Source organism: Prionailurus bengalensis, chromosome E2 (genome assembly GCF_016509475.1).
Source record: "Prionailurus bengalensis isolate Pbe53 chromosome E2, Fcat_Pben_1.1_paternal_pri, whole genome shotgun sequence".
In the NCBI taxonomy this organism is placed as follows: Eukaryota; Metazoa; Chordata; class Mammalia; order Carnivora; family Felidae; genus Prionailurus; species Prionailurus bengalensis.
The window spans coordinates 58,866,427-58,891,788 of record NC_057352.1 but is presented as its reverse complement, the minus strand read 5'-3'; the positions used below and the strand labels follow the sequence as shown (position 1 = coordinate 58,891,788).

The 25,362-nt window shown below is 57.8% G+C and overlaps 1 protein-coding gene across 2 annotated transcripts in view; it reads left to right on the top strand.

The window, feature by feature from the left end:
• CE2H16orf74 (chromosome E2 C16orf74 homolog) overlaps positions 1–13,416 on the top strand; it is a 31,563-nt gene extending 18,147 nt beyond the window's left edge. Inside the window, exons 3-4 of one of the 2 annotated variants that reach the window (XM_043599818.1) lie at positions 10,467–10,610; positions 12,903–13,416. In XM_043599818.1, coding sequence (XP_043455753.1) covers positions 10,467–10,610; positions 12,903–12,961 — 203 coding nt within the window. In that variant the 3' untranslated portion in view covers positions 12,962–13,416. Of the gene's footprint in view, positions 1–9,064; positions 10,611–12,902 lie in introns of those variants that run through there. The other variant, XM_043599817.1, reaches the window with a different exon arrangement.
• The last annotated feature ends 11,946 nt before the right edge of the window (positions 13,417–25,362 follow it).

The window sequence follows — 25,362 nt, the reverse complement described above, 5'->3', positions numbered from 1 at the left end:
CATGGGTTCGAGCCCCGAGTTGGGCTCTGTGCTCACAGTGCAGAGCCTTCTCAGGATTCGCGCGCTCTCTCTCTCTCTCTCTCTCTCTCTCTCTGCCCCTCCCATGCTTTTCTCCACCCCCCCCATAAATAAATAAATAAACTTAAAAAAAAAAAAAGGATATGTAGTAAAGAGTAAGTCTGCCCTTTATTCTGATCACCTGCTTGGAGCCAGCCATGGTCACTGCTTCCTTGCGTCGCCTTCCAGAATATTCTATGTCTGCATGCGCACACATGGTCTTGGCCGTATTCCCTTTCTTTTTCCAACGCGAGTGGTGGCAGTAGACCCGCCGTTGGGTAGGAGCGCGCCTGCCCTTGTCGTTTTGAGAGTTTTGCCACGTGGCCTCAGGAGTACCCACCGCGTGGGGAATGACTGAGCTAATGTAGCGCTAACGGCCTTTGTTTTCGTCGCTGGTCTCACGGGTGCAAAGTGGTATCTTGGGGAAGATTATGCGTCGTATCTTTTCAGAGAGAAAGGTCTGCGTGGACAGAGCAAAGACACAGGCCGTAAGGGAGCCGCTGGATGGCGTTTCATGCACCGGCCCGCGTCCAGGTCCAGAAACAGAACGGTCCCCTAGGACCACTCCCCCGACCGCTGACCGCACCGATAGCTTCTCCTGTGCCTGATCTTTACCTGCCCGAGACCTCTGTGCGTGTCACCTGTCACCTGTCGTGTGGAGCAAGCAGCTTTGCGCTGCCCAGGCCACGCCTGAAACTCGTCTGAGACCCTCTCTGAAGTCACCGGGGAGCCCCGTGTGTCCCGGGGCCCAAGGCGGAGGCCTCCGTTTCTGTGAAGTGAGGGCTGGTCTGCCGCCCGCCCCAGGCGCCAACGTGAGGACCACGGGGGACGCTCTGGGGCAGAGCTGGTGCAGGGTTTCCTGTGTGTCAGCCTTGCATGTCCTGGGTCACCACCCAGAACTTTCCAGCCGGCACGGTGCTGCCTCTGGTAGGATGGGCGTGTGCTGTGGGCGGCGGCCGTGTGATCAGGGGCAAGTGGGATGATTGGTCTTTGCCTCAGTTTCCCCCACCCCCTCAGGGCCGTGGTGTAGATAGTCCCAGGCGCGGCAGGCCCTCCATACGAGGTGCCGGGGGGTGGTCCTCGTTGTCTTCTCCCTCCACGGAGGCCAGTGTGCCCTCCGGCCGTGGGCAGCGCCACCCCTTGCCTGTGCAGAGCAGCAAACGCTCTGAGAAGGCTCGCTGCACTTGCCTGGCATCAGGGTGTGCAGGGCAGTGGCAGGCTGGTAGCTCTGTGCCCGGCGGGCACCAGATCCTGGAATGACGTGTGCCTGTCCTCAGGGCCCAGGCTTCCCGGGAGCTCACATGTTTGCTCAGGACAGTCCCGCTCACCGTCTGCCTCTGGGACTGGCAGGCATCGACTCGTGCGGTGGCCCCAGTGGCTGTGCTGACAGCCCTAATGATATGGCCCCGCCCACTAGTGGCCAGCGGGCCCCCACACACCTTCACTGAGCATCACGTGTCCTTATGGGAGCCCTGCGGCTTACAGGCCAGTCTCTTGGGTGAAAGCTCGCATCTGTGTCCTAGTAAGGGAGGCCGGTGGATAGCCCCCTTTCACTTATCCCCTCCGTGAGTCTGGAAACAGAGGCTCAGAGAGGGCAAGAAAGTTGCTCAGCCCACACAGCCGGCAAAAGGCAGAGAGGGGACGCCGGTCCCCGTGGCTCTGGCCACCCTGCAGCCCCGTCCCGCGAATCCAGGCAGGCCACTCGGGACAAAGGAGGCCAACGGCTATCAGGCACCCGCCCTGGACGGCAGAGCTCTTGTGGCAATTAGTAACAGCTAGAACCGTGGTTCTCCGCTTGTCGCCTGGGGGGGATTCTGCACTCCTCCCCCTCGCGCCGAGTTGCCAGATTTTGGGGGAAAACACAGGATGCCCAGTTACATCTGAATTTCAGGTAAACGAGGAATAATTGTCGGGTGCCAGCGTGTCCCAAATATTGCGTGGGACTTGTGCTAAAAAATTATTTGCACTTGATTTGCCAACTCAACCCCCCGGGGAACACCGGTGGCATCTGGAGGTATTTTTTGTTGTCACGGCTGGAGGCGGCTACAGCCTCTGGAGGCCAGGGCTAGCCCCCCTAACTGGGCACAGGGCGGCCCCCTCCACAAAACCCAGTCTGTCCCAAACGTCAGCGGTGTGGACGCGGAGGAGCCTGGAGCTGCACACGCCAAGCATTTCCCGCGAGCCGGGCCCGTGCCAGGGGCTCTGCCTGCTTTCTTTGACTTTGGTTCTCACTGCATCCCCACCCCCCTGGCCGAGACCCAGGGAGCCTTCCGGAGAGGCTGGGGGCAGGTGGGCGGGCCGAGGGGGGCTGACGGTGGCAGCCACGTCCACCCCACCTGCCTGCCCTTCCCTCTCTCTGGCGCGTCTTCCCGGGCTCTTGCTCATGCAGTTCATCCCTGACGCAAGCTGGGGCTTTTTCCTTAATTAAAAAGAGATTTAAAACATCCACTGCTGTCTCCACTGGGCCCAGGCTGCCTGGAAAAGGTAAAACCGCCCTCACTGCCCTGGCCTCATCCGTAATCGTGCAAGGCTTTCTGCTTAATTGGAATGAAAAAAAAAAAAAAAATGAAGTGCATCTGGAACCCTTGGAGGCATCGGTCGGCTTGTGTTTTGAAAGACCTGCGCTCAGTCCGACATCCGGTCAGGAGTTAGTGCTGGCCCCAGCGCACCCTGTTCCTGCCCCAGGGCCTTTGTGCATGCTGGGGCTGACCCAAGTGCCCTCACCTTCCCCGCCTTTCTCCTTCCACTCTGTGATCAGCCTCTCCGGGAATCCCTGACTCCCACCGTCTAACACTATCCGGGGGCTCCTTCCCATCATCGGCTTCTTAATACTGACCCAGGCTCCCGACAGTATTTGATTTGCTTCCTGGCCCCTGGGAAGGCAGGGTCCCTGTCAGTTCCCCCATGACGCAGGCCGCGGTCCCTGACTCCTCTGTACCTCAGTGTGTGCATCCGGAAGATGGGCTTCTCGCACTGTCGGCCTCCTTGGGAGGACCAGATGATAACTTCCCCCGGGGGGAGGGGGTCACACAGCCCCCAGCTGCAGCAGCGTGAGCCCTCCCACCTGCGGCCTGAAACAGCGAAGGGGCCTCTCTACTTTCCCGGCTGACCCTGGAATCTTCCGGGTCTCACTTCTGCACTGGGGCCTGGAGGTGGAGGAAGGCGCCGAGAAGCATGTGCTGGGACCCTTCTGTTCCCTGCTGTGTCCCCGGCCCCCGATATGAGGCCCAGCACACAGTAGGTATACACTACGTGCTTGCCCACCGAGCACCTCCCTGGGCCCGGCTGTGCGCTGCAGGGGACGGGAGCGTCGGGGGAGAAGGCCCGGGCCAAGCCAGGTGACGTCACAGCCGGCCAGCAGGACGGAGTCAGACTCCGTCTTCCCTCGTTCCCGAGCCGGTGGCCATTCCAATCCAGTTCGGAAGACGCGCCTCCGGGTGTTGAGTTGGAACCAGGAATATTTTGTCAGAGCCGCCCCCACTCCAGCTGTCCCTCGGCGGGGGTGGGCTCAGGGGGCCTGTGAGTATCAGCCGGGTGGCACCCGCCCCGCAGGTACTTAATTCGGGCTGAACCAATGAGCGAGTGCTAAGGGTAGAATCCCGTGCTCCTGGTGACCCCGTGTGTTTACCGACTCTGGGTTTCTCCCCTGCAAACGCACTTAATGACCGCACCCCCCCCACCCCCCGGGCTGGAGCGCAGCCCCCACTGTGGGTCCTAGAGGCCTCAGCACCCCCTGGAGGTGGAGGCCATTAGTTACCTCCATTCGCAGGGGAGGAAACCAGGCCCAAACAGGTGGAGTCCCTGCGAGCTGTACCAAAGCCCAGGTGTACGTTCTGGCCCCCACGACGTCGCAAGCCCAACAGTCACGCTGTGCGCTACGGGGTCTCCAAGCTGGGTGCCGGCCCATGCGCCATTTTCAAAAGAAGCAGCAGAGGGCGCCCGTGAGCCACGATGCCTGCTGCAGGCAGCAGGTGTCCGCTGTGGCCTTGGCCTCCGAGTGGCCTGGGCCCCCTCCCTCGCCCCCTCCCCCCGAGAGCTGCAGGGGAAGGGGCCCTGGCCCCGGGGGAGCTGGGGCGTCCTGAGCAGGGCACAGGCCTGGCTCGGGGCTTCTGAAGGCTGGGAGGTGGTGGCTGACACCAGAAGGGGCAGGCCTGGAGCCACGCAGCCTGTGCTCATCCTTGGCACCTTCTTTCCTCGCCTGGAGAGCGGCCAGGGTCCTAGTATCCACCCTGAGGGGGGGTGTGACAAAGCTGCAGTGGCCCCCAACCCGGCCCCCCCCACCAGGCCCCAGCCAGCTGGTCACCCTTGGCCCTTTCCCTGACACTTGGCCGGCACGTGCCCCACACCAGTGTTTCATTCCTATGAGACTGGTATTGACCCTACTTTTATGGCGGGGAACTAGGCCCAGAGTGGTGCCGCTGTGTCCCCACGGTCACCCTAGCCTGGGGACTCCCTGCCCTGGCTGTTGGACTCACCTGGACGCTTTTAAGAATCCCGGTGGCCCAAGTACAGCAGTGAGATCAGGTTCCCTGGGGGTGGGGCCCTGCATCAAACTTCCCAGATGAGTCCCCGTGGGGCAGCCAAGATGGGAAACCACTTCCCTGGAGCCGGGGAGAGAGCAGAACCAGGTTCCAGGGGAATGTCTGTCCGGCCCTCGAGCACAGCGTCTCCCCATTTCACCCGCTCCCACAGGCCGGGGTTTGGCTGCCTGGCCTGCTCCTTCTCCAGGGCCAAGAACAGCGTGTGCCCCAGAGCAGGGGCCCAGTCAAGGTCAGGTGACCGCCAGTCCCCCCCCCAAGCTTCCTGCACAGGCACCCCGAGATCTTTCAGTATGGCTGGGGTGCTGAGATCTGTTCCCAGTCCCCTGCCTCTTCGGGGCCTGGCCCCCTGGAATCCCAGCCAAACCCACCGCTTTCAGGAAATGGGCTTTTAATGGCCTGAGGCGGGCACATAATTAACGAGTAACAATTCTGGCTTTAGCACAAATGAGCTCCTTGTCTGGGGCACGGTTGGCATTTGTTTTTAATCCCCAAAGTAGACTTTATCTCCTGAGAGCTTTTTCCCTCTGCTGGAGGCTGGGCAGCCCCCGGGGGTGGGGGTGGGGGGTGTCGAGAGGTTCTGGAGTCCTGCCCTCCCTCTTTCCGCCCTCTGCCCTCCTCCCTCTCCCCTCCCCTCCCTCCTCCCTCTCCCCTCCCCTCCCTCCTCCCTCTCCCCTCCCCTCCCTCCTCCCTGCCTCCAGCATCTCTCCAGGGCCCACTGAGTGACCTTATGCTTCTCGATTAAGAAAGTGGGCTTTGTCGCCAAGCTCCCAGAACCCGTTAAAATGCAAATGTGGGGGCCCTGGGAGGAGTGTGGCTCTTCTCCATTAGCATTTTATTTTAGAACTTGGGAATATTCTCCGAGGAAGGGGCCTTGAAGACAGAGCAGGGAGGCTCCCTCCTGTTACAGATAACAATAATCAGAGCCTCCTTTTGTTGCCAGCACCCCATGAGACGCTTTTTATGGATGATTATGGAGAAAGCTAACAGGGATGGGGCACACTCTAGGCCCCCCCCCCCCCGGCTCTCTGGGCAAGCGCTTTACGTGAATTCATTCATTTGCTCCACCCCCACACCCCTCAGAGGTAGGCGCTGTCCCTATAGGACAGCAGCCAGGTTTGGGATTTCCTTCTTGTTGTCGGCATCAACCGGCCTCAGGCTTTTGAGGTTCTGTTACTGCCTGTTAGGACCTCAGGCGCGCTCCAGATCCAAACTCCCTGACTTCTGGATGGCACAGGGCAGGGACTGGCGAACCACAGCCAAACCCAGCACGCTTCCCGTTGTTGCAAATAAAGTTTTATTGAAACACAGCCGTACTCATTCATTTGCACCCTGTCAGCGGCAGCTCTCCTGTGCCGGTGGCAAGGTTAAGCAGTTGCAACACAGACTGCATAGCCCCGGAGCGAGAAATATATGTACCGTCTGGCCCTGTGCAGAAAGTTTGCCAGCTACGTTGTATCAAATTACAAGAAGCACCCGGTCTTGCAGTCAGGCAGATTGGCTTTGGGTTGGGAATCCTGGCTGTACCACACGCTAGCTGTTCAACTGAGTGCAGGTTCTTCTTCCCCTCTCTGGTCCTCAGTCTCCATGTCTGTGAAATGGGGCTGGTTAGACTTGGCACCTCGCGGGGGAGCAGTGAAGACCGAAGGAGAAGTCTGGCACGCAGCAAATAACCTGTGAATGTCAGTGATTACCGGTGATTACAGGAGGGCCTCCTCCTGGAGGCTTCCTTTTGTCTGTTTTACATCCAGGCTTGTGCTGCTTTAAGGGAGGCTTGCAAAGCACGGCTTTAGATCAGGCTGGCAGCAGCCTTGGTGGGTGCTCCCCAGGGACTCGTAGTCTGGTGGGGAGATACGGTCTCCACCTGCAGAATAACTGGCCTGGCAGAGCCGGAAGAGGGGGGGCACGGCACCACCCCAGGGAGGAAATAGGATCAGGGTTCAGGATGGGGAGGGGCCCGGGGCGTCGCTGCTGCCGCCGCGAGTTTGGTGTGAGTGAAGAAGGAAGCCGCGTGGGGCGGGAAGGCTGCCGCTGGGAGCAGGCCGTGTGCCAGGACAGCCTCGCCCCAGCCCGCGGAGCGGGATCCGACCACCCCACTTTGTCAGCGAAAACAGGAAGTCAGAGGGAACACAGTCCACAGGACACCCTCACTTCTGGCACCAGCTGCAGGTTCAGGGGTTCGATCGTTCCCCGGAAGGACAGAACTCACGGAAAGGTCTTGTACTCGTGGTTATGGTTTATTACAGGGAAGGGACACAGATTCGAGTCGGCCAAGTGAGGCGGTGCGTAGGGTGGAGTCCAGGAAAGTTCCAGACGGAGCTCTCCTTGTCTCTGCCCACGGGATCACAGAGGCGTGACCTTCTTGGTACACACGTGCGACACGCACACGCACGCTCGCACACACGGAGTGGTGCCGATCGGCGAGGATCTCCTGAGCCTCGGTGTTCAGAGTTTTTAGTGGGTGTTCCGGGTTGAATCGCGCACCCCCCCCAGCCCCCTGATTCACTTATGGGAGTCCTAGCCCGCAGTACCCTAGAACATGACCTCATGTGGAAACGGGGTCGTTGCAGACGTAAAGTTAAAAACTGGTCATACTGGATTGGGCGATGATCCAATGTGGATAATTATGGATTATGCTCCAGTATGACTCGTGTCCTTACAAAAAGGGAAATTTGGACACAGACACACAGGGAGAAGCCGTGTGAAGAAAAAGGCGGAAACCGGGGTGATGCGTCTGTGAGTCAAAGAACGCCAGAGGTTGTCCGCAAACCACTGAGAGCTGGGGAAGAGGCCTGGGACGCGGTCTCCCTCGTGGCCTCTCAAGGAGCCAGCCCTGCTGGCCCCTGGGTCTCGGACCTCTGGTGCCCAGACTGGGGGAGAGTCAAGTTCTGTTGTTGGAGCCCCACGGTCCGTGGTGCTTTGTCATAGCAGAGGACACGAGTACATTGAACCCCATTGCAGAGGCTCAGTTGATTGCCCATGTGGCGGGTCTGTCCCCAGTCCCTCTGGGCGTCACCCAAAGCCCGCGTGGCTGGACTCTCCAATGTGCCCAGGGTCCCCAGACACACAAAGGCTCTCCCGCCAGGCCTGGCATCCAGGGCCTTAGAGATCACCTCCCGGAAGCCGAAAACAGAGGCCGGACCTCTTTTGGGGCACGGGTAAATTCTTCACCACCCAGAGGCCCGGAGAGGAGATGTGATTTGCCCAGGGTCACACCGCCAGTGAGCAGCCGGCCCGGCTCAGAGCCCGTGCCTTCGCCACTGTGCCGGCCACGGGCAGCTCTTCTGAGCACAGAGCCCAGGCCCTGCTGCAGATGGGCCAAGAATTCGGCCTCATTCCATTGCTTCCGGTCATCTGACGTTCATGCTTTTGCGGATTTGGACAGACTGTCTCTGACAGACCAGGCACGAGCCACCCATCAGAGGAACACCCCTTAGGTGACCAGAGGCCGCCCTCAGAAGCCCCTTGTGGTTTTCCCACAACACAGAGGGTCTGGCTGTTCCCACCGTGCACCTGCTGCCCCTTCCTCCTATGGCCGGGGCAGGCTATGTGGACTGTATCCGTTTCCAATCCTGTGCAACAAACTGCCCTCAAACTCAGTGGCTTAGGCATTATGTCGCAGCGTCTGTGGCTTGGGAATTCAGGAATGACCTAGTGGGAGCTTCTGGCCCCGGGTCTCTTGTGGGGCGACGTTTAAGCTGGCAGCCAGGGCTGCGGTGTCATCCAAAGGCTTGACTGGGCTGGAGGACCCGTTTTCCTGGTAGAAAGGAGGCCCCGTTCCTCACCGCACGGGCTCTCCCCCAACCCCAGCCCGCTGGCTGCTCGCTGGTCCTCGCAGCATGGCGGCCGGCTTCCCCCAGAGTGGGAGGCAAGGAGCAAGTTGGCATCCTTTGTGACCTCATCTTGGAAGCCCCACCCAGGCCTTCCATCATATTCCGTGTGCTGGAAGCCTTGCTGAGACCCTGCACCCCAAAGGGGAGGTGAATCAGACACCACCTCTTGGGGACATGCCTCAGAGCCACGCCCTGGCCCCACAGGGGCCGTCGAGGACCCCGTTTCCTCAGCTGCTGCCGTGGCCCGGGCCCGAGATGCCTGAGCAAATGTCATCCCAGTTGGAGGCTGTTTGGGGTGAAACCAAAGGGGAGGGGCCCGGAGACCAGGATTTTCACACCCAGCTCGGTGGTACCTGAGGTCCTTTCGCATTCACAATGTGAAGCAGTCTGCTTGCTCTCTCCCAGGTGCTATGCCGGGCCCAAGGGAATCACAGAGGAGGGAGTCACTGGCTGCCCTCCAGACGCTCACGGTAAAGGGAGACAGAATTAAGAGCTAATGTCTCAATACAGTCTGATCAGTGCTGGAAGAAGGTTGAGGAGTGAATCCGTGTAGACGGACAAAGGAGGGAGGGACCGCATTTGCTGGGACATCTTCCCCAAAGAAGAGCCCAGTGTGCTGGGCTCTGAAGGGTGAGTAGGAGCCCGTTCCCCTGGTAAAGAAAGAAAGAACATTCCAGGCAGGAACTGGGTCGGGAGCCCAGGGTTTTGGGGAGCTGTGAGCAGTATCGGGAGTGTGGACCGGTGGCGGGGAATGAGGCTGCGGGTCGTTTGCGGCAGATCATGAAGGCTGAAAGCCGGGCTGGGGGGTTGGCTGCAATTCACGATCAATATCTCCCAACGTGTATAACGTGTATTTCACGATTCACAGTTCTGTGAGATGGCAACAGGCGTTCCTCCAAAAACAGACCCCAAGATTACTTAAATTCAGGAAGCCCAGGGTGAAACGCAATTAAAGAGCTGCTTCCCTACTGCAGGACTTCTCAGAGCCTTTAATTCTCTGACATGCACGAGAATCCCCAAGAGAAAGATAGATTAGGTGGGGTCCAGTCAACATTCAAATATGTGCTATTCTCAAACCCATTTGGTCGTGGAACCCCGGGAGGCCAGTGTTCCAGGGAACACGCTTTGAGAACTGCTTGTAGCTAGTTGTCAAGAGGCCGCGAGGGTTTCGCAGGTATGCGGTATGGTCACGTTCGCGGTTTCTGGCAGCGAGGCTAGTTAGGGGCTTGAGGAGGGAGAGAGAAGGACGGCAAAGCCACCGAGGGATGATGGCATCTGCGGGCTTGTGATGGGTTAGGCTGGCTGGGACGTTGAGGGAGAGGAGAGAGTCAGGGTCCCCTAACTCAGAAGGGAAGGACGGAGCAAGGGTGCGGCGTGGGTGACGTGGGTACTTAGTAGCAGCCACGGAGCAAGGAATCCACCAACAGTAGCAGAAATGGACAGATTCCTCCCGGGAAAGCCCAGCTCACCTGAACTGACACAGGAAGAAACAGAAAACCTGACTAGCCCCGTGTCTATTGAAGACCCCAAATCCCTAATCAGAAAATCTTTGCACAGAGAAGCTTCCAGACCCGGACGGTTCCCCTGGGGAATCCAGTCAGATGCGTGAGGGAGAACTTGGGCATCTCCCAGACGCCCTTCCAGAAGGGGATGTGGGGGAGGAGTGGCCGCGTGAGGGGTTCCTTCCGCGCAGCAGACGGGCCGGTTCTGGTTCATGCTGCGCTCCGTGTCCCACTTTAGAGCCGTGTTCCGGGGGCCTCTGGGTATCAGACGTTGCTCCGGGCACCCGAGCCACGTTAGTGAACGAAGCAGGCGAAACCCAGTGCCCTCCCTGGACGACGCAAGCTTGGACGGGCCGTTGAACTGCCCTGCGCCTCAGCGTCCCCCTGCGCGGAGCGAGGCCAGCACTCCCCTCCTTGCTGAGAGGCGGCGGTGAGGGAGGGAGGCAGGCAGCCCGCAGCCGGGGGCTCCCGGCGGCCACTGATGCTTGTCTCCCTGTCGTGTGTGTACGTGTGCGTCCCACGGCCCGCCCTCTCAGGCTTTAAAATGTGTGGCAGCAGCAGCAGCAGCAGCCATGACGAGGCCCCCGTCCTGAGCGACAAGCACCTGGACGTGCCCAACATCATCATCACCCCCCCGACCCCCACGGGCATGATGCTGCCGCGGGACTCCGGGCAGACAGGTGAGGCCACCCTACCACCACTGCCGAGCGTGTCTGGGGGGCCTGGCTGGGGACCGCTCCCGGGCCCCCCCCCCCCCCCCCGCCCCTCGTGTGCCGTGGGTCTGAGCTCACGTCCCCACCTGCCCGGGGTTTGTTAAAAATTTATGCTTGAATCTGCGTCCGTTCCACCGTGGGCCCCTCGCGTGTACCAGCCTCAGCAAGATGTGGCATATTAAGTAATTAGCTAGACAGCCCCTGCCGGCAGCCGGGGCGAGTGATGGATGGGGCTAGGGGAGCCCAGCAAGGTAATGGATGGCTGTGCCTTCCCCCGCCAGCTGGGGACGGGTGCTCCGTCTTGCTGGCCACAGCCGACCAGTGGACAGGACAGACCGTGTCTGGGCCGAGCCCGTCTCCGGGCTCTAGATGCAGCTCGCTGCGGGGCTGGCGGGGGGGGGGGGGGGGGGGGGTCAAGGAGAGAGACTTGTTCCCAGAGAGAGACGCGGACCGGTGTCCCCGCCTGCCCCTCTGTGGACACTGTTGGAGCCGGTGGGACAACTTGTTCATTTGTTCATCGAAGAGATGTACCGAGCCACGCCCGCCCTAAGTGCTGAGGCTGCTGTCATGAATGATAGTAATAAAAAATAATGATGTTAGCAGTAAGCACACTTTCTTGTGGAGTCCTCAGGGTAACTCTGGGTTAGGTCCCGGTCTCGTCCCCGTTTAACAGATGGGGAAACTGAGGTCCAGAGAGGGTGAGACATTGGCCATATAGCTGGTAAGTGGCAGGGTTGGGATTCAGACCCAGTGGTGTGGTCCGGAGCGCGCTCTGTGGGCCCCAGGCCAGGCGCCCTCCCAGTCAGCGGCTAGCATCATTCAGCCAACCAGCCATCACAACATCGGTCCCGCCTGATGGCTCCTGCGGGGGACACAGACGCAAGGCTGACGTGGGGCTGGCGAAGTCTGGCATGGGGGCTTGGATAGACTTTTCCAGAAGGGCTAAGCTTGGATCTCAGCTTGCCCACCAGGGTTAGAGGATCCGGAGGAAGCCACTGGACCCCCTCTGGGTCGAGCCCTGTGCAGGGACTGCGGCTGGGCCATTCTCAGTAATGACTCACACTGGGTCACATTCCTGTGTCCCCTTCCCAAGTGCCAGGCACCGGGCTGAATGCTTCTCATAATGTCTCCTTCTCCTTCCAACCCTGAGGCTCATGAGTAACACCCTTATCTCTAGTTTACAGATGGGGAAACTGAGGTCCAGAGAGGGGCAGTGACTCACCCAGGGGCACACAGCAAGGTGGGAGAAGACCCAGGCTCCTGCTCCAGTGTCCAGAGAGCTCAGTGCGGGCTGTGGTTAGGCGTTCTTCCCTGCCAGCCTTGGTGTCCTCATCTGCAAAATGGGTTTGCAACCACCTTCCTGGCCCCCAGAGCCAATGTGGGTGTGGGGAGACTTGGGGTTACTTTATGAGGTCAGAGGCCCTGAGCTCGCAGGAGAGGCCCCTTTAAGCTTAAGCAGCTCGGGGGGCAGATCAGTGCAGAGACTGCCAGGGGGTCACCCTCCTGTCCTATCTGTTCAGACCCCGTGCCTCCGCGTTTCCCCTTGCAGAGAACAGAGGCAGGGGATCAAGGGCACAGACCTCGGGGTCGGAAAACCCTGAATTCGAACCCCTGCTCTGTGGCCTGTCACCTTGTGACCGTCAGCAAGAGGCTCTACGTCCCCGAGCCTCAGTCTCCCCATCTGTAAAATGGTGCCTCAGAGGTTGGGGGGGATTCGTGACAAGGTCAGGTCTGATTTCACGCCCTGCACAGTGGCCGTGTTGTTGATATTCCCTCCCCAGTGACACTTAGGGCTGGAGGAGACCACCAGACCTGGGTAGCACTTCCTCCGGGGCTGCTGGCTGAGTGATGATTAGATCCCGGGGCTTCCGCAGGTGGTGAGGAGTGGGGCTCCCCTGGCTGACCCGAAGCAGCTCTCCCCCTCTCTGGGCCTCAACTTCCCTCTCTAGGACAGCGGCGTGGAGGTGTGGACCTCCCCGCCCAGCCCTGGGCTTGAAGGCCCCTCCAGAAAGATGCTGAGTCGGGGGTGGGGCCCAGGGTAGAATGCCAGGGACCTCAGCCGGGGCCCCGGGCGAGCTCTGCGTTGGGTGTGGGTGGAGGGTGCGTGGCGAAGGCCCACGAGACCCAGTGTCACCGGGGCCCCCCGTCGGCACCCTGACCGCCACTGCCACTGTGCGGGGGGAGCCCAGAGATACTGGGCCTGGAGCTCTGCGTGCGGTGGGTGGCTGTCCAGACGCTGATTCCTTCTCTTTCTCCTAGTCTGGCTGGACGAGGCAGGGCCGTGCCCAGAGGACGGAGACATAGACCCCGAAGCCTGAGGAAGGGGCACGGGTCGGAGAGCGTCCTCCCCGGCTCCTGCTCCGGCCGGCCCCGGCTCCACAAGTCCCTGGGGGCGAGGCTGCCTGGGACAGATGCGCTGCGTCCCCTGGTCAGGAAAACAAAGGCTCCTGGTGCCCGGCAGGTCGCAGGACGAGCAAGGAAGGAGCCCTGCTTGCGTCCGGAACCGTGTTTCCCAGGCCCCACTGAGCGGACCGGACCTCTACTGCCCACGCATTCGTGCTGCCCCCGGAGCCGTGGCGACGGCCGTCAGGACGCGCTCACCCTCCCCGCGCCCCGGGCCACGCAGACGGGCACGCGGGAGGTCCACACACACTCAAGAACTCCTTGCAGAGGAGTGGCTGTTTTGTACATGTGGTTTTACAGCTACCGAAACAGCCCAAAAAGTGGCTTATGATTTCTTTTTTGCATTATAAATAAAGGCCATCTGTAACGATCGGCGAGGCCGGCTGCTTGGGCTGGAGAGGAGACCAAGCACACGCGGGTGCAGAGGTTCCGAGGATCCCTCCACGCGGAGGGGCGGGGCGGGGCGGGCCGCAGGGGCCTCAGGATGGTCTCGGGCCCTCCACCTGCTCGCTGCCCCGAAGTCACGTGCCCAGCTCCGTCCTTGCCAACTGTGGGATCCTGGTAAAAATGCACGTCTAGGATGGGAGGCAGTGGTTTCGGGTTTCGTTTTTCTCAAGGACGTTAAGTTGTTAGTGTCCCCGTCCTGCCCCGTTCTGGTGGTGACACCTGTGTTTGGCTTCTGCCCGACACCGCGTGGCTTCTGTTGGTTCGGGTTTGCCTGCTGTGCTCGCCGGGCTCCTGAAGGCGCCGCGTCTGAGCCGAGGCTTTGTGAGAAAACAGTGTATTTGGAAGGTGATCCGGGAGCACACAGGGAGGGAGGGGGGTGGGAGGTACCGTGCGGGGGGACTCCGAGACTACTCGGGGGTGGGGTGATTCACCAGAGGGACTCGCAGAACTCAGAACCGCCACCACGGGCGTGTTTATGGTTTCTTACAGTGAAAGAATGCAGATTACCATCCGCAAAGGGCAGAGCCCACGAGGGTGGGGCCCAGAAGAGAGCTCGCAGGAAGGTCTCGTGGACAGCTTTTGATTCTCCCAGCAACCACGATGACGCACGCTCGGGTCCCGCCAGCCCCCGGAGCACCCTGAGCCTCGGTGTCTGTGGTTTTCACCGGGGGAGGGGGTGGCCACATAGACTTGGCTGGCCGCCCACGTGGTGACCTCAGTCTCCAGCCCCTCTGGAGGTCAGGCCGGTAGGGAGTGACTCAGGCTTACCGTAAATCATACTGTTAGACTGCTCCTCGCGGCCCAAGGCTCCAGGTAAACAAAGACACTCTTATCGGCAGGACATTCCAAGAGCCTAGAGGTCACCTCCCAGGAGCCCAGGGCAAAGGCCAGACCTCTCCGGGAGGTTCCTTCTGTACTGCACGAGGAGGGAGGCAGGGAAGGGAAGGAGCCGGCAAGGGGGTCCTGGAGCCGGTCACCCCTGGGGTCTCTGGGGAGGCGGTGTTGGGCCCCCTTCAGCGCCGTCCCCGCCCAAGGGGTGAGGAAGGGGGTCTGTGTCCTCCTCCTTCCATTTGGCCCTGGCCGGGCCCTCCGGAACCACCCGGCACTTCTGGCCCGGCCCCTGGCAGAGGCAAGGCTTGCAGAGGACCCCGGGTGCGCTGGAAGGCTGAGCGCCCCCGGTGGGTAGGGTGGGCCCACCGTCGAGGCCTGCTCAGTGGCTGTGCAGCCTGCACAGTCCAACGGTGCTGCGCTCAGGAGGGCCCGCGCTTGCTTTAAGGCCCTGCGGCCTTGCAATTCTTTTTTGGTTTCCTTAGTGTTTGTTTATCGCTGAGAGAGAGGGTGGGGGGAACAGAGGATCCCAAGCAGGCTTGGTGCTGTCAGAGCAGAGCCCGACGTGGGGCTCCGACTCACGAACGTTGAGATCATGACCTGAGCCGGAGTCGGACAGACGGTCAACCGACTGAGCCACCCAGGCGTTGACCTGGATGCTGAACGAGGGCCCGCACGTCCACTTTGCCTTGGGTCCCAGGGATGGCCTTCCCTGGCCCTGCTTCCCGCCCACGTGGCCCTCTGTGCACTGAGATGCAGCTCGGGCCATCGGAGCCTCTTCCGTGGAGACCACCCGGCCCCCCACTCCGATGGAAGGAACAAGGTCAAAGGCACATTGCAGGAAGAGCATAGGGATGGGAGATGGGGGCCGTTTTGGGAAAGCATAATCCGTCACCGCGTTCGTGCACTGCCTGTCCCTGGGTCCCAGCCCCGTGCAGTCTGGTGCTCCTCTACGACGGGCCTTGCCGGCTGGGAGTCTTTTCTGGCCCCAGCTCCACAGCACCCTGTCTGTCCCACCCGTCTCCTATGAGAGAGATGCCCTTTCCCTGTGTCATAATCACTGACGTGCAAGTTCTCAGGTGATCGGGCACCCCCGTCCACCAGCTGGGGCTGATCGTACCCACAGCCAACCCTCCAGCGCCCTGACACATGACCCTTAGAAAATAAAATTCCACGGGGCGCCTGGGTGGCTCAGTGGGTGAAGCATCCAACTCTTGATTTTGGCTCAGGTCATGATCTCACGGTTCATGAGATGGAGCCTCGCATCAGGCTCTGCACGGACAGTGCAGAGTCTGCTTGGGATTCTCGCTCTCTGTCTCTCTGTGCCCCTCCCCTGCTTGTGCTCGAGCTCTCTCTCTCTCTCTCTCTCTCTCTCTCTCTCTGTCTCAAAAATAAACATTTTTTAAAAATAAAGAAAATTCCAGAAGGTAGTGACACAGTCTCATACACCAGCCTGTTCCCAGAGCTCACAACAGGCGCTCAAGGTTTTTTATTTTTTAATGTTTTTTATTTATTTCTTTTGAGAGAGAGAGAGAGAGTGGGGGAGGGCCAGAGAGAGGGAGACAGAGAATCCCGAGCAGGCTCTGCGACACCGCAGAGCCTGACGTGGGGCTCAATCCCGTCAAATATGAGTCCATGACTTGAGCCAAAATCAAGAGTTGGCTGTTTAACCGACTGAGCCACCCAGGCGCCCCAAGGTGCTTACTATTTAGCACTCACACAGCTAGCTGTGTGCCAGGCACACCTCGGAGCACTTTGAACTTCTAAGATACTCTTGGAGGGAACGCTTAGAGATGGCGTATGAGTCAGCGTTCTTTTTGCTGTGATACTGCTGTGTAACAAACGACCCCTGCTATAGGACGAATGTGTACCCACCCCCCAAATTCATATGTTGAGACCTAATATCCACTGTGATGGTATAAGGGGGGGCCCTCTGGGAGGTGACGAGGTCATGAGAGTGGAGCCCCCAGGAATGGACTGACACTCTTACGAGAGAGACTCTCAGAGAGATCCCACCGTGGGAGGACACGGCCAGCTCTGAACCAGGAAGCAGGCCCTCACCAGACACCGAATGTGCTGGTGCCTTGATCTTGGACATCCCGACCTCCAGAGCCACGAGAGATCCGTTTCCGTTGTCGGTAAGTCATCAATCTATGGTCTTCTGTTCCAGCAACACAAACAGATGGGCACACACATGCTGCCCAAACTCAGCGGCTTGGAACAGCAAGCCTCCGTGTCTCACTCCCTGGTCCCTGGGTGGCCGTGAGGAGCTGAGCCTTGTCAGGCCGCAGCTGGGTTCAAATCAGCTTTGCGTGTCTCCTGCTGTGGCCAGCCACCGCGCCAGTATGTTCTCGTGGAGGGCGTCAGGAGCATGCAGCACAAGCGAGGCCATGCAAGGGTATTCTCAGCTCCTGCCCCTGACTCGGGGGCCCCCCCCCAGCCCATGACTCTGGGCACCAGGGGGATGCTGGGCCTCAGGGCTGGGGCTCGGCACAAGCCCTGAAGACCGGCTCAGTCTACAGGCCGGCAGGGAGCCCCCACGTCTCCCTGGGCACAGCTTAGAGGCCTCCAGCCCACTCAGCAACCTGCTGTGGCTAATCATGGCTTCATCCCAGGCTTTTAGTGCCCATGGCAACAGGAAGCGGGCTGTGAGCTAGAGCCCCGGCAGGAGGGGCTGGTCAGAGGCCGTGCGGTCCTAGGATGCTGGATGTGGCTTGCTCGCAGGGGCAGGGTGAGTTCCCTTGCTCTCACGGGGCCCAAGGTGTCCACACCAGTCCTGGGCTTTTGGCCTCTTGTAGCTGGAGGCTTGATCGGTGCTAAAGCCAGCATTCTCGGGTGGCTGCCCACTAAATAAGGGGACGGGGGCCTTTCCTGGTGACATCTGCACCCAAAGCTGCAGTCAACCCCATGACACTACTCACTGCCCAGCACCTGCCTCTGTCTTCAAGGAGGCTTTCTCTTCCCACAAGGGAGGGGCGAGGTGGAGGGGGCCTGTTCAGGGCAAGCTCTCGCCCAGGGAGGGCATGAAAATGGGGGGCCGGGCACCCCACTGCAGCCCTCATAGGAGCCATGAGAAAGAATGGGGGGAGTGGGTACCAGCAAGGACGCTTTTGCTGTGTGATCTTAGAAAGTCACTTGACCTCTCTGAACCTTTTATTTTTTTTTAACCCAGAAAAAGAGGATAATATGGGGAGTATCTTGAGAATTAGGTCAAATAATCTGTGTAAAACCCCTGTACGGTGCCTGGCACGGAATGAACAGTCAATGTTAGTAGTATGATCAGGCAGGTCACCAAGAGTTCTGGGCCTCAGTTTCCTCATGCGGGGAATGGAGACAGTGCCACGGGCACCTGAGGATTGTGGGACATTGAAGGTATGAATATGGGGTGCACGGCAAGCATCTGACCCATTCTTTTTGTTTTTTAATATTTATTTTAAGAGAGTGCAAGCAGGGGAGGGGCAGAGAGAGGGCGACAGCATCCGAAGCAGGCTCTGCACTGAGGGCACAGAGCCCGAACCCGGGGCTCGATCTCACAAACCGCGAGATCATGGGCTGAGCCAAAGTCGGATGCTCAACCGACTGAGCCACCCAGACGCCCCTTCTTTTTTTTTTTTTTTTAAGTTTTTTTGAGAGCGAGAGAGAGCACACGTGTGCACACACACACACACACACACACACACACACACGAGCGGGGGAGGGGCAGAGAAAGAGGCAGAGAGAATCCCAAGCAGGCTCTGTGCTGTGCTGTTAGGGTGGAGCCCAATGTGGGGCTCCAACTCAGCCACCCCGGTGTCCCCACCTGCCCGATTCTTTCCAAGGCTTTCTCTGGAGCAGAGGCAGGTGAGCTGGGGGCTCTCAAGGTCAGCTGCCAGGGCCAGGGAGTTCACACATCTGGGAGCACCCCTCTTTCCCTACGGATGGGAGTTAGCACACTATCACCCCCCGCCTTCCGTGCCCTTGTCCCCTTGGTGGTGTCGGGGAGGCATCCCTGAGGAACGTTCTGGTCTACCCTAGTGTTTCTCGAACTTGAGTGTGCTGTCTTGAGTAGGGATCCTTGAGTAGGGATCTCCTTCCAACGCGGATTATGTTTTGGGAAGTCCGGGATGGATTCTGCGGCTGTGATCGTGTATTCCTGCTTCCCAGCCTGAGTCCCCGTCTGTCCCTGGGCGACCTTCAGCAAGTGACTTCACCTCTTGGAGCCTCAGTGTCCTTGACCTTCAAGCAGGGATAGTAGGTAGGTTTGGGGGGGGGGGGGGAGTTTAAACGTACGAACACACAGAACCTAGAATAAAAACGTGTGGCCCAGGATCCAAAAAGTCCTCCAGGAGGTGCCCAATAATGCTGATGTTTGCAAAGCTGTGTTTGAGAAGAGCCACCAGACCCACCTGTGTGGTCACAACCTTGTGCAGTTGTTCAGTTCTGTGTGGACCTGACCCTTCGTTGTGTAGCCGCGGGGCTTAGGGGTGCCCGAGCACTGGACTCCAGCGGTCCCCAACAGACCAAGTCTGGCCGCCGGTCGCTGACAAAATCCAGAGGCAGAGACAGGAAAGGGATTTATTCCTCTGAGGCCGACACTGGGAAGACAGCAGACCAGCGGCTCAAAGACTCTCCAAAGTGCCGAAAATACTTCCAGAAAATACTTCCAGTTTATCTCAGGAAAGTGTGGGGCAAAGGTGGGTGGGTGCGTGCAGGTAGGCAGTGAAGCCAAACGCACCACTGTCTGGGGTCAGTCACGAGAGGTCTTGCGGGCTGTCAGGGCTGATGGGCTTATCACTTGAGGGGACAGCTTCTGTTCCCATCACAGGATGCTCTGCCCTCAGGGTCTTCTGCCTGAGCCGAGAGAGTTGCTGGAAAGAACCCAAAGCAGCAAGCTTGAGGTCAGGGGCGCCTGGCTGGCTCAGCTGGTGGGGCGTGCGGCTCTCGATCTCAGGGTTGTGAGTTCGAGCCCCACGTTCAGCATAGAGATAACTTAAGAAATAAAATCGTTTTGGGGCACCTGGGTGGCTCAGTCGGTTGAGTGTCCGACTTGGGCTCAGGTCGTGATCTCACAGTTGGTGGATCTCACAGTTTGTGAGTTCGAGCCCTGCATTGGGCTCTGTGCTGACGGCTCAGAGCCTGGAGCCTGCTTCGGATTCTGTGTCTCTCCCTCTCTCTGCCCCTCCCCTGCTCATGCTCTGTCTCTCTCTATCTCTCAATAATAAATAAAAGTTAAAAAAAAAAAAAAGAGTCAGACACTCAGGGGCACCTGGGTGGCTCAGTCAGTTAAGTGACCAACTCTTGATTTTGACTCAGGTCATGATCTCACAGTTTGTGAGTTCAAGCCCTGCATCGGGCTGTGTGCTGACAGCATGGAACCTGCTTGCGATTCCCTCTCCCTCCCTCTCTCTCTCCCCCTCTCTCAAAAATTAAAAAAAAAAAAAAAAAAAAGCCAGAGGCTCAGCCTACTGAGCCACACGGGCGCCCCCAGAATAAAATCTTCAGAAAACAAAACAAAAAACAGAGGTCAGAATGGAGGCAGCCGAAGTCCTCTTTCAATTAAAGGCGGGGGGTGGGGGGGTGCTTATATTTAGGTGGGGAGTGGGTGTCTCTCTGGAGCTGGTCTAGAATGATGACTTAGTGGAGCCCAAAGCATGGCTCCCCGATTCTCACTTCCTGATTCTCTTCTTCCTTAAATACATCCTGAGGGAAATGGGTACTAATGTCTGTAGTTTATTTTTCATTTATTTGTGATGCCAGAGTGGTGCATGCCGATTAAAACCAACAATAAAAACGCTTTGTAAATGGCTCCCCCCCAAGTGTGTGTCGCTGGGGTGTGGAGCAGGGTGGCGGTTAAGTGGCGAATGGAGAGGAAACGGAGGGGCATGAAGGGCTCTGGCCTCCGAGAGAGCCTGTCACCCCTAACCCGGGCGTGTCCCGGAGAAGTTCCCAGCTTCCAGGAGGGGAGGGAACGTCCCGGCCCCTGACTAGGGACTCACGCTGCCTGCCTCCGGGAGGGGAGGCTGGGAGGGGAGAAAAGCGTGAAAACAGATGGAAATGTAATTTTTTAATGACAGCAGCAGATGGCAGAAAGACAAGAGTGTATTCGCACCATGTCGGAGCCATTTGAGAGCGCCCGGCTCAGCCGTGATGTGCTTCAGCGGCTGGCAGGATGGCTCCCCCCGCCAAACCCTGGAGGCCTGCCTGGAGGGGGAAGGTCGCGGGCCCTCCGGGGAAGGGCGGCTGCCTGGAGCCACAGGTGGATGGAACCGCCTTGGCCACCTGTGCTGCAGGGCTTTTCTGGATCGGCAGGTACTCTCTGAGCTCTGTTTTTAGACAGTCCCTACTCTTGGCACCCCTCACCCCCACCCCACCCCCCGGCTGCCCTAGGCCAGGCCATTGCCACGGCTCACCTGGACTTCTGCTCCAGCCTCCCGCGGCTAGACCGCACCCCACGCCCGCTGCGTCCACAGCAGCTCTGTCCTAAGACGTGAGTCTGTTCTTGTCACGCCCCAACCTACATCCCTCCGAAGGCCCTTCGTGGAGCTCAGGATCCCGTCCTCAGCTCACCCAGCAGGCCCTGGAGAGCCGGCCTCTGCTGCACACTCAGCAGGGAGACTGGTGCCTCGAGGGCCGTCCTGAGGAAGGCCACTCCCGCCTAGAGTAGGAGCCGTCACCTCTGAGCATCACTTGTGTCATCCTCCCCCAAGCCCCGCGGTGGCTCCGGGAGGTGGTGACGTTCAGAGTGGGCCACAGCTGGAGCCGGTCAGCTGAACCTGTCGGTCAGAGTCACTGCTGGCCAGAAGGTCATGTTATCACCCTCACCCTGGAGCCCCTGGAGGGGAGACAGCCCCCCACGTGGGAGCCGTGGCTCTCAGGCTCCTGGGGCTCAGCTGGGTGGCCCGTCCCCATTAGGGAAGCCATCCTGCCCTATCATCAGGCCCCTGCTCTGAGCTATCTAATGACTTGTTTCAGCCGAGACCAGGGAATGAAGGTGTTTTCCAGTCTGCATTTCCCTTTTGTAGCCGTGACTATAATTCCAGCCCCCTCCTGGTGACACCAGCTGTGAGTCACAGCTTCCCCCGGGCTCCTCCCAGAGGCCACAGGAACGAGCCTGGAGTCCGTTTATCAGCTCAGGGGCCTTTAGCCTTGGCCGGGCCATGCCCCAGAGGTGGTGACTCCTTCAGTCCAGGTGCGGCCTGGGCATAGGGCAGGTGATTCCCCTGTACAAGCAGGCAGTGCCTCCCCGACCTCCTCCACTCTGCAGGGCAATTCGTCACCGTGCTGGGCCGCTCCCCTCCCTAGAAGAAAATCACCCTCACGTGGCCGGGATTCAGACTTTAAGGTAAATTAATCAAGGATTGAATGAACACGCTTTGCACAGATGGGCCACAGGTGCTTCCCAAACACGCTCAGCCCAAGAATCACCTGCGGGGATGCGTCGGCGGGTCGTGGGCCCAACGTCAGACGCAAGGCTGCCTGACCCTTCAGAGGACCCCGGGCCCAAGTCTGTGGCTCATACTGCAAATGTTCAGGTTCCACATGGGGCTAAGTGGCTGCCTTACTGGAGGGGGCAGCTCCAGGACACTTGTGTCATTGTAGGAAAGGTCCGCTGCCTTAAGGTCCCAAGTCCAAGGTGCTGACTCATTTTCCGAGTGCCATTCTGCCGGGCTGAATTCTAACGAAACCGAAGGTATTGTCGCCCTGACTATCCTGAAGGAGGCAACAGGTTCAATTCCAGGGGTGTTTATGTTTGTTTTTTTTTTTAATGTTTATTTATTTTTTAGACAGAGAGAGACAGAGCATGAACGGGGGAGGGTCAGAGAGAGGGAGACACAGAATCTGAAACAGGCTCCAGGCTCTGAGCCATCAGCCCAGAGCCTGACGCGGGGCTCGAACCCACGGACCGCGAGATCGTGACCTGGCCGAAGTCGGACGCTTAACCGACTGCGCCACCCAGGCGCCCCTCCAGGGGTGTTTAGATGCCTGGGGGAGCCCCTAAAGGAGAGATTTCTCTTTTTTAAGTAGTCCCTCTACCCAGCCTGGGGGCTTGAATTCATGACCCCCCCCCCCCGAAACCCAGAGTCACATGCTCCACCAACTGAGCCAGCCAGGTGCCCCAAGATGTTTTTAAATAAACTTTTCTTTCTTTTCTTTTTTCTTTTTTTTTCTAGAATAGCTTTAGATTTACAGAAAGGTTGCAAAAATACTATGGAGGATTCCCATAGAGTGCCCACCTAGTTCCCCCTGCCCTACTCTGATCCATTTCCCGAAATTAATGAACCAATTTTGATACACTATTATTATTATTTTTTTTAGGTGCAAGGTTTATTTCCAGTTAGTTAATGTGCAGTGTTTATGAGTTTCAGGTGTCCAGTCCAGTGATTCAACACTTTCACACAACCCGGTGCTGATCAGGACAGGTGCCCTCCTGAATCCCCATCGCCTATTTCCCCCATCTCCCACCCACCTCCCCTCTGGTCACCATCAGTGTGTTCTCTGTCCTTAAGAGCCTGTTTCTCGGGGAGACTGGGTGGCTCAGTCGGTTAAGCGGCTGACTTCAGCTCAGGTCACCATCTCGTGGTTTGTGAGTTCGAGCCCTGCATTGGGCTCTGTGCTGATGGCTCGGAGCCTGAGCCTGCTTCAGATTCTGCGTCTCCCTCTCTCTGCCCCTCCCCTGCTCACACTCTGTCTCTCTAGCTCTCTCAAAAATAAATAAACATAAAAAAAAAAGAGCTTGTTTCTTGGTTTGCCTCTCTTTTTCTCCTTCATTTATTTCTTAAATTCTACATATGAGTGACATCATATGCTATTTGTCTTTCTCTGACCTATTTCACTTATTATACTCTCTAGCTCCATCCATGTCGTTATAAATGGCAAGGCTGCATCCTTTTTATGGCTGAGTAATATTCCATTGTATATATACACACATCTTCTTTATCCATTTATCGGCTTCCATAGTTTGGCTATTATAGATAATGCTATAATAAACATAGGGATGCATGTATCTTTTGATTAGTGTTTTTGCGTTCTTTAGATATATACCCAGTAGTAGAATTTACTGGATCGTCGGGTAGTTCTATTTTTCATTTTTGAGGACCTTCCACGCTGTTTTCCAGAGCAGCTGCACCAGTTTGCATTCCCACCAGCAGTGGAAGGCGTTCCCCTCTCTCCACATCCTCACCAGCACTTGTTTCCTGATATACTGTTATTAACATTAACTAAAGTCTACTACTCACATTTGCTCAGGCTTTCCCTAATGTCCTTTTTCTGTTCCAGGACCCCAAGTGACATTGAGTGATGTCTCCTTAGGCTTCTCCACTCTGTGACAGTTTTTTAGACTCTGTTTTTGATGAATTTGATAGTTTTGGGTTTTTTTTTTTTTTACTGTTTATTTGTTTTTGAGAGAGAGAGAGACCGAGGGTGAGCGGGGAAGAGGCAGAGAGAGGGAGACACAGAATCCGAAGCAGGCTCCAGGCGCCGAGCTGTCAGCACAGAGCCCGACGCGGGGCTCGAACCCACGACCCGCGAGATCATGACCTGAGCCGGGTCAGACATTTAACCGAGTGAGCCACCCAGGTGCTCCTCCTGTATCCACCTTCTTGAGGGCAGTCTCTTTAGACATTGTTTGGAATTCTTCTGCACAGTAAGGTTGTCACTTTGTCCCCATTTATTTCATCTCCAGCTCTTAATTCATTACCACACAGGTCACCCCCACCTTCGAGGGGAGGCATTGTTTTACAAGAGCCAGTAGTGGTGTGAGAGTTCTGACCACCCAGTCTAAAGCCACAGGCTACCTGCGCCACATCCCTCCGGTCTGTCCCTACGCCTTTCCTTCCCCGTCATCTCTATCCTGTCTCCCCCACTTTCAAAGACCAGCCGTGAGGACAGGCATTTGGAAGTCCTCTGTGGACCTCAAGAGTGGCTCAGAGCTGAACCATATTGGAGCAAATCCCTCCAATTTCCAATTTTCCCAGTTATAAAAACCTCCAATGAGACAGTAAGGTGTGTATGGTCACTGAATCAGAAAGTCTACATCTGGAGCTTAGGGAAGGCATTTTATTTATTTTTTTTTTATTTAAAAAATTTTTTTTTTCAACGTTTATTTTATTTTTGGGACAGAGAGAGACAAAGCATGAACGGGGGAGGGACAGAGAGAGAGGGAGACACAGAATCGGAAACAGGTTCCAGGCTCCGAGCCATCAGCCCAGAGCCTGACGCGGGGCTCGAACTCACGGACCGCGAGATCGTGACCTGGCTGAAGTCGGACGCTTAACCGACTGCGCCACCCAGGCGCCCCATTTTATTTTTATTTATTATTATTATTTATTATTATTTTGAGAGAGCACGAAAGGGCGAGCGGGTGAGAGGCAGAGGAAGAGGGAGAGAGAGAATCTTAATTAAGCAGGACGATCATGAGATCCTGACCTGAGCCAAAACTCAAGAGTCCAACGCTCAACCGACTCAGCCACCCAGGCGTCCCTGTAACTGGCTCTTTTCACGTGGCATAATGAATTCAAGGTTCATCCCCATTGTAGACAAATCAGTTCCTCATTCCTGTCTGTGGCTCAATAATATTCCACAGTATGTACAGGCTATGTTTCGTTCCTCTGTCCCTCGGTTGAAGGACATTTGAGTGGTTTCCACCTCTCAACTGTTGCGAGTCATGCTTCTGGGTATGGAAACACATTTAACCGCCCCCCCCCCCCCCCCCCGGCCAGGTGACCCCGACGTATGCTCCTGTTTGGGACTCGAAGATGTCATCATTTTTGCAGTGTGTAATGCTCGCCATCTCATCTTGTTCTCTCAACAGCCCAGTGGGGTACGAGGACAAGGAGACTCAGGTGATGTGGCCCCCGGGGCTCTGCTAGCTTTTCCACTCGTCCCGTCGTGCGTGGTCTCTCTGAACCTCAGCTTTCCCACCAGCTCTTTTCCTTTGCTCTTTTCCAGGCTGTGAAAATCAGGGAGGGAAGCCTCGCCAACTGCGGAGCACAAATATTTGCCAGTCAAGAAAACATTCCCCTATCAGTCAAAACCCAGACAAGCTGGCATACACCCTCTGCAG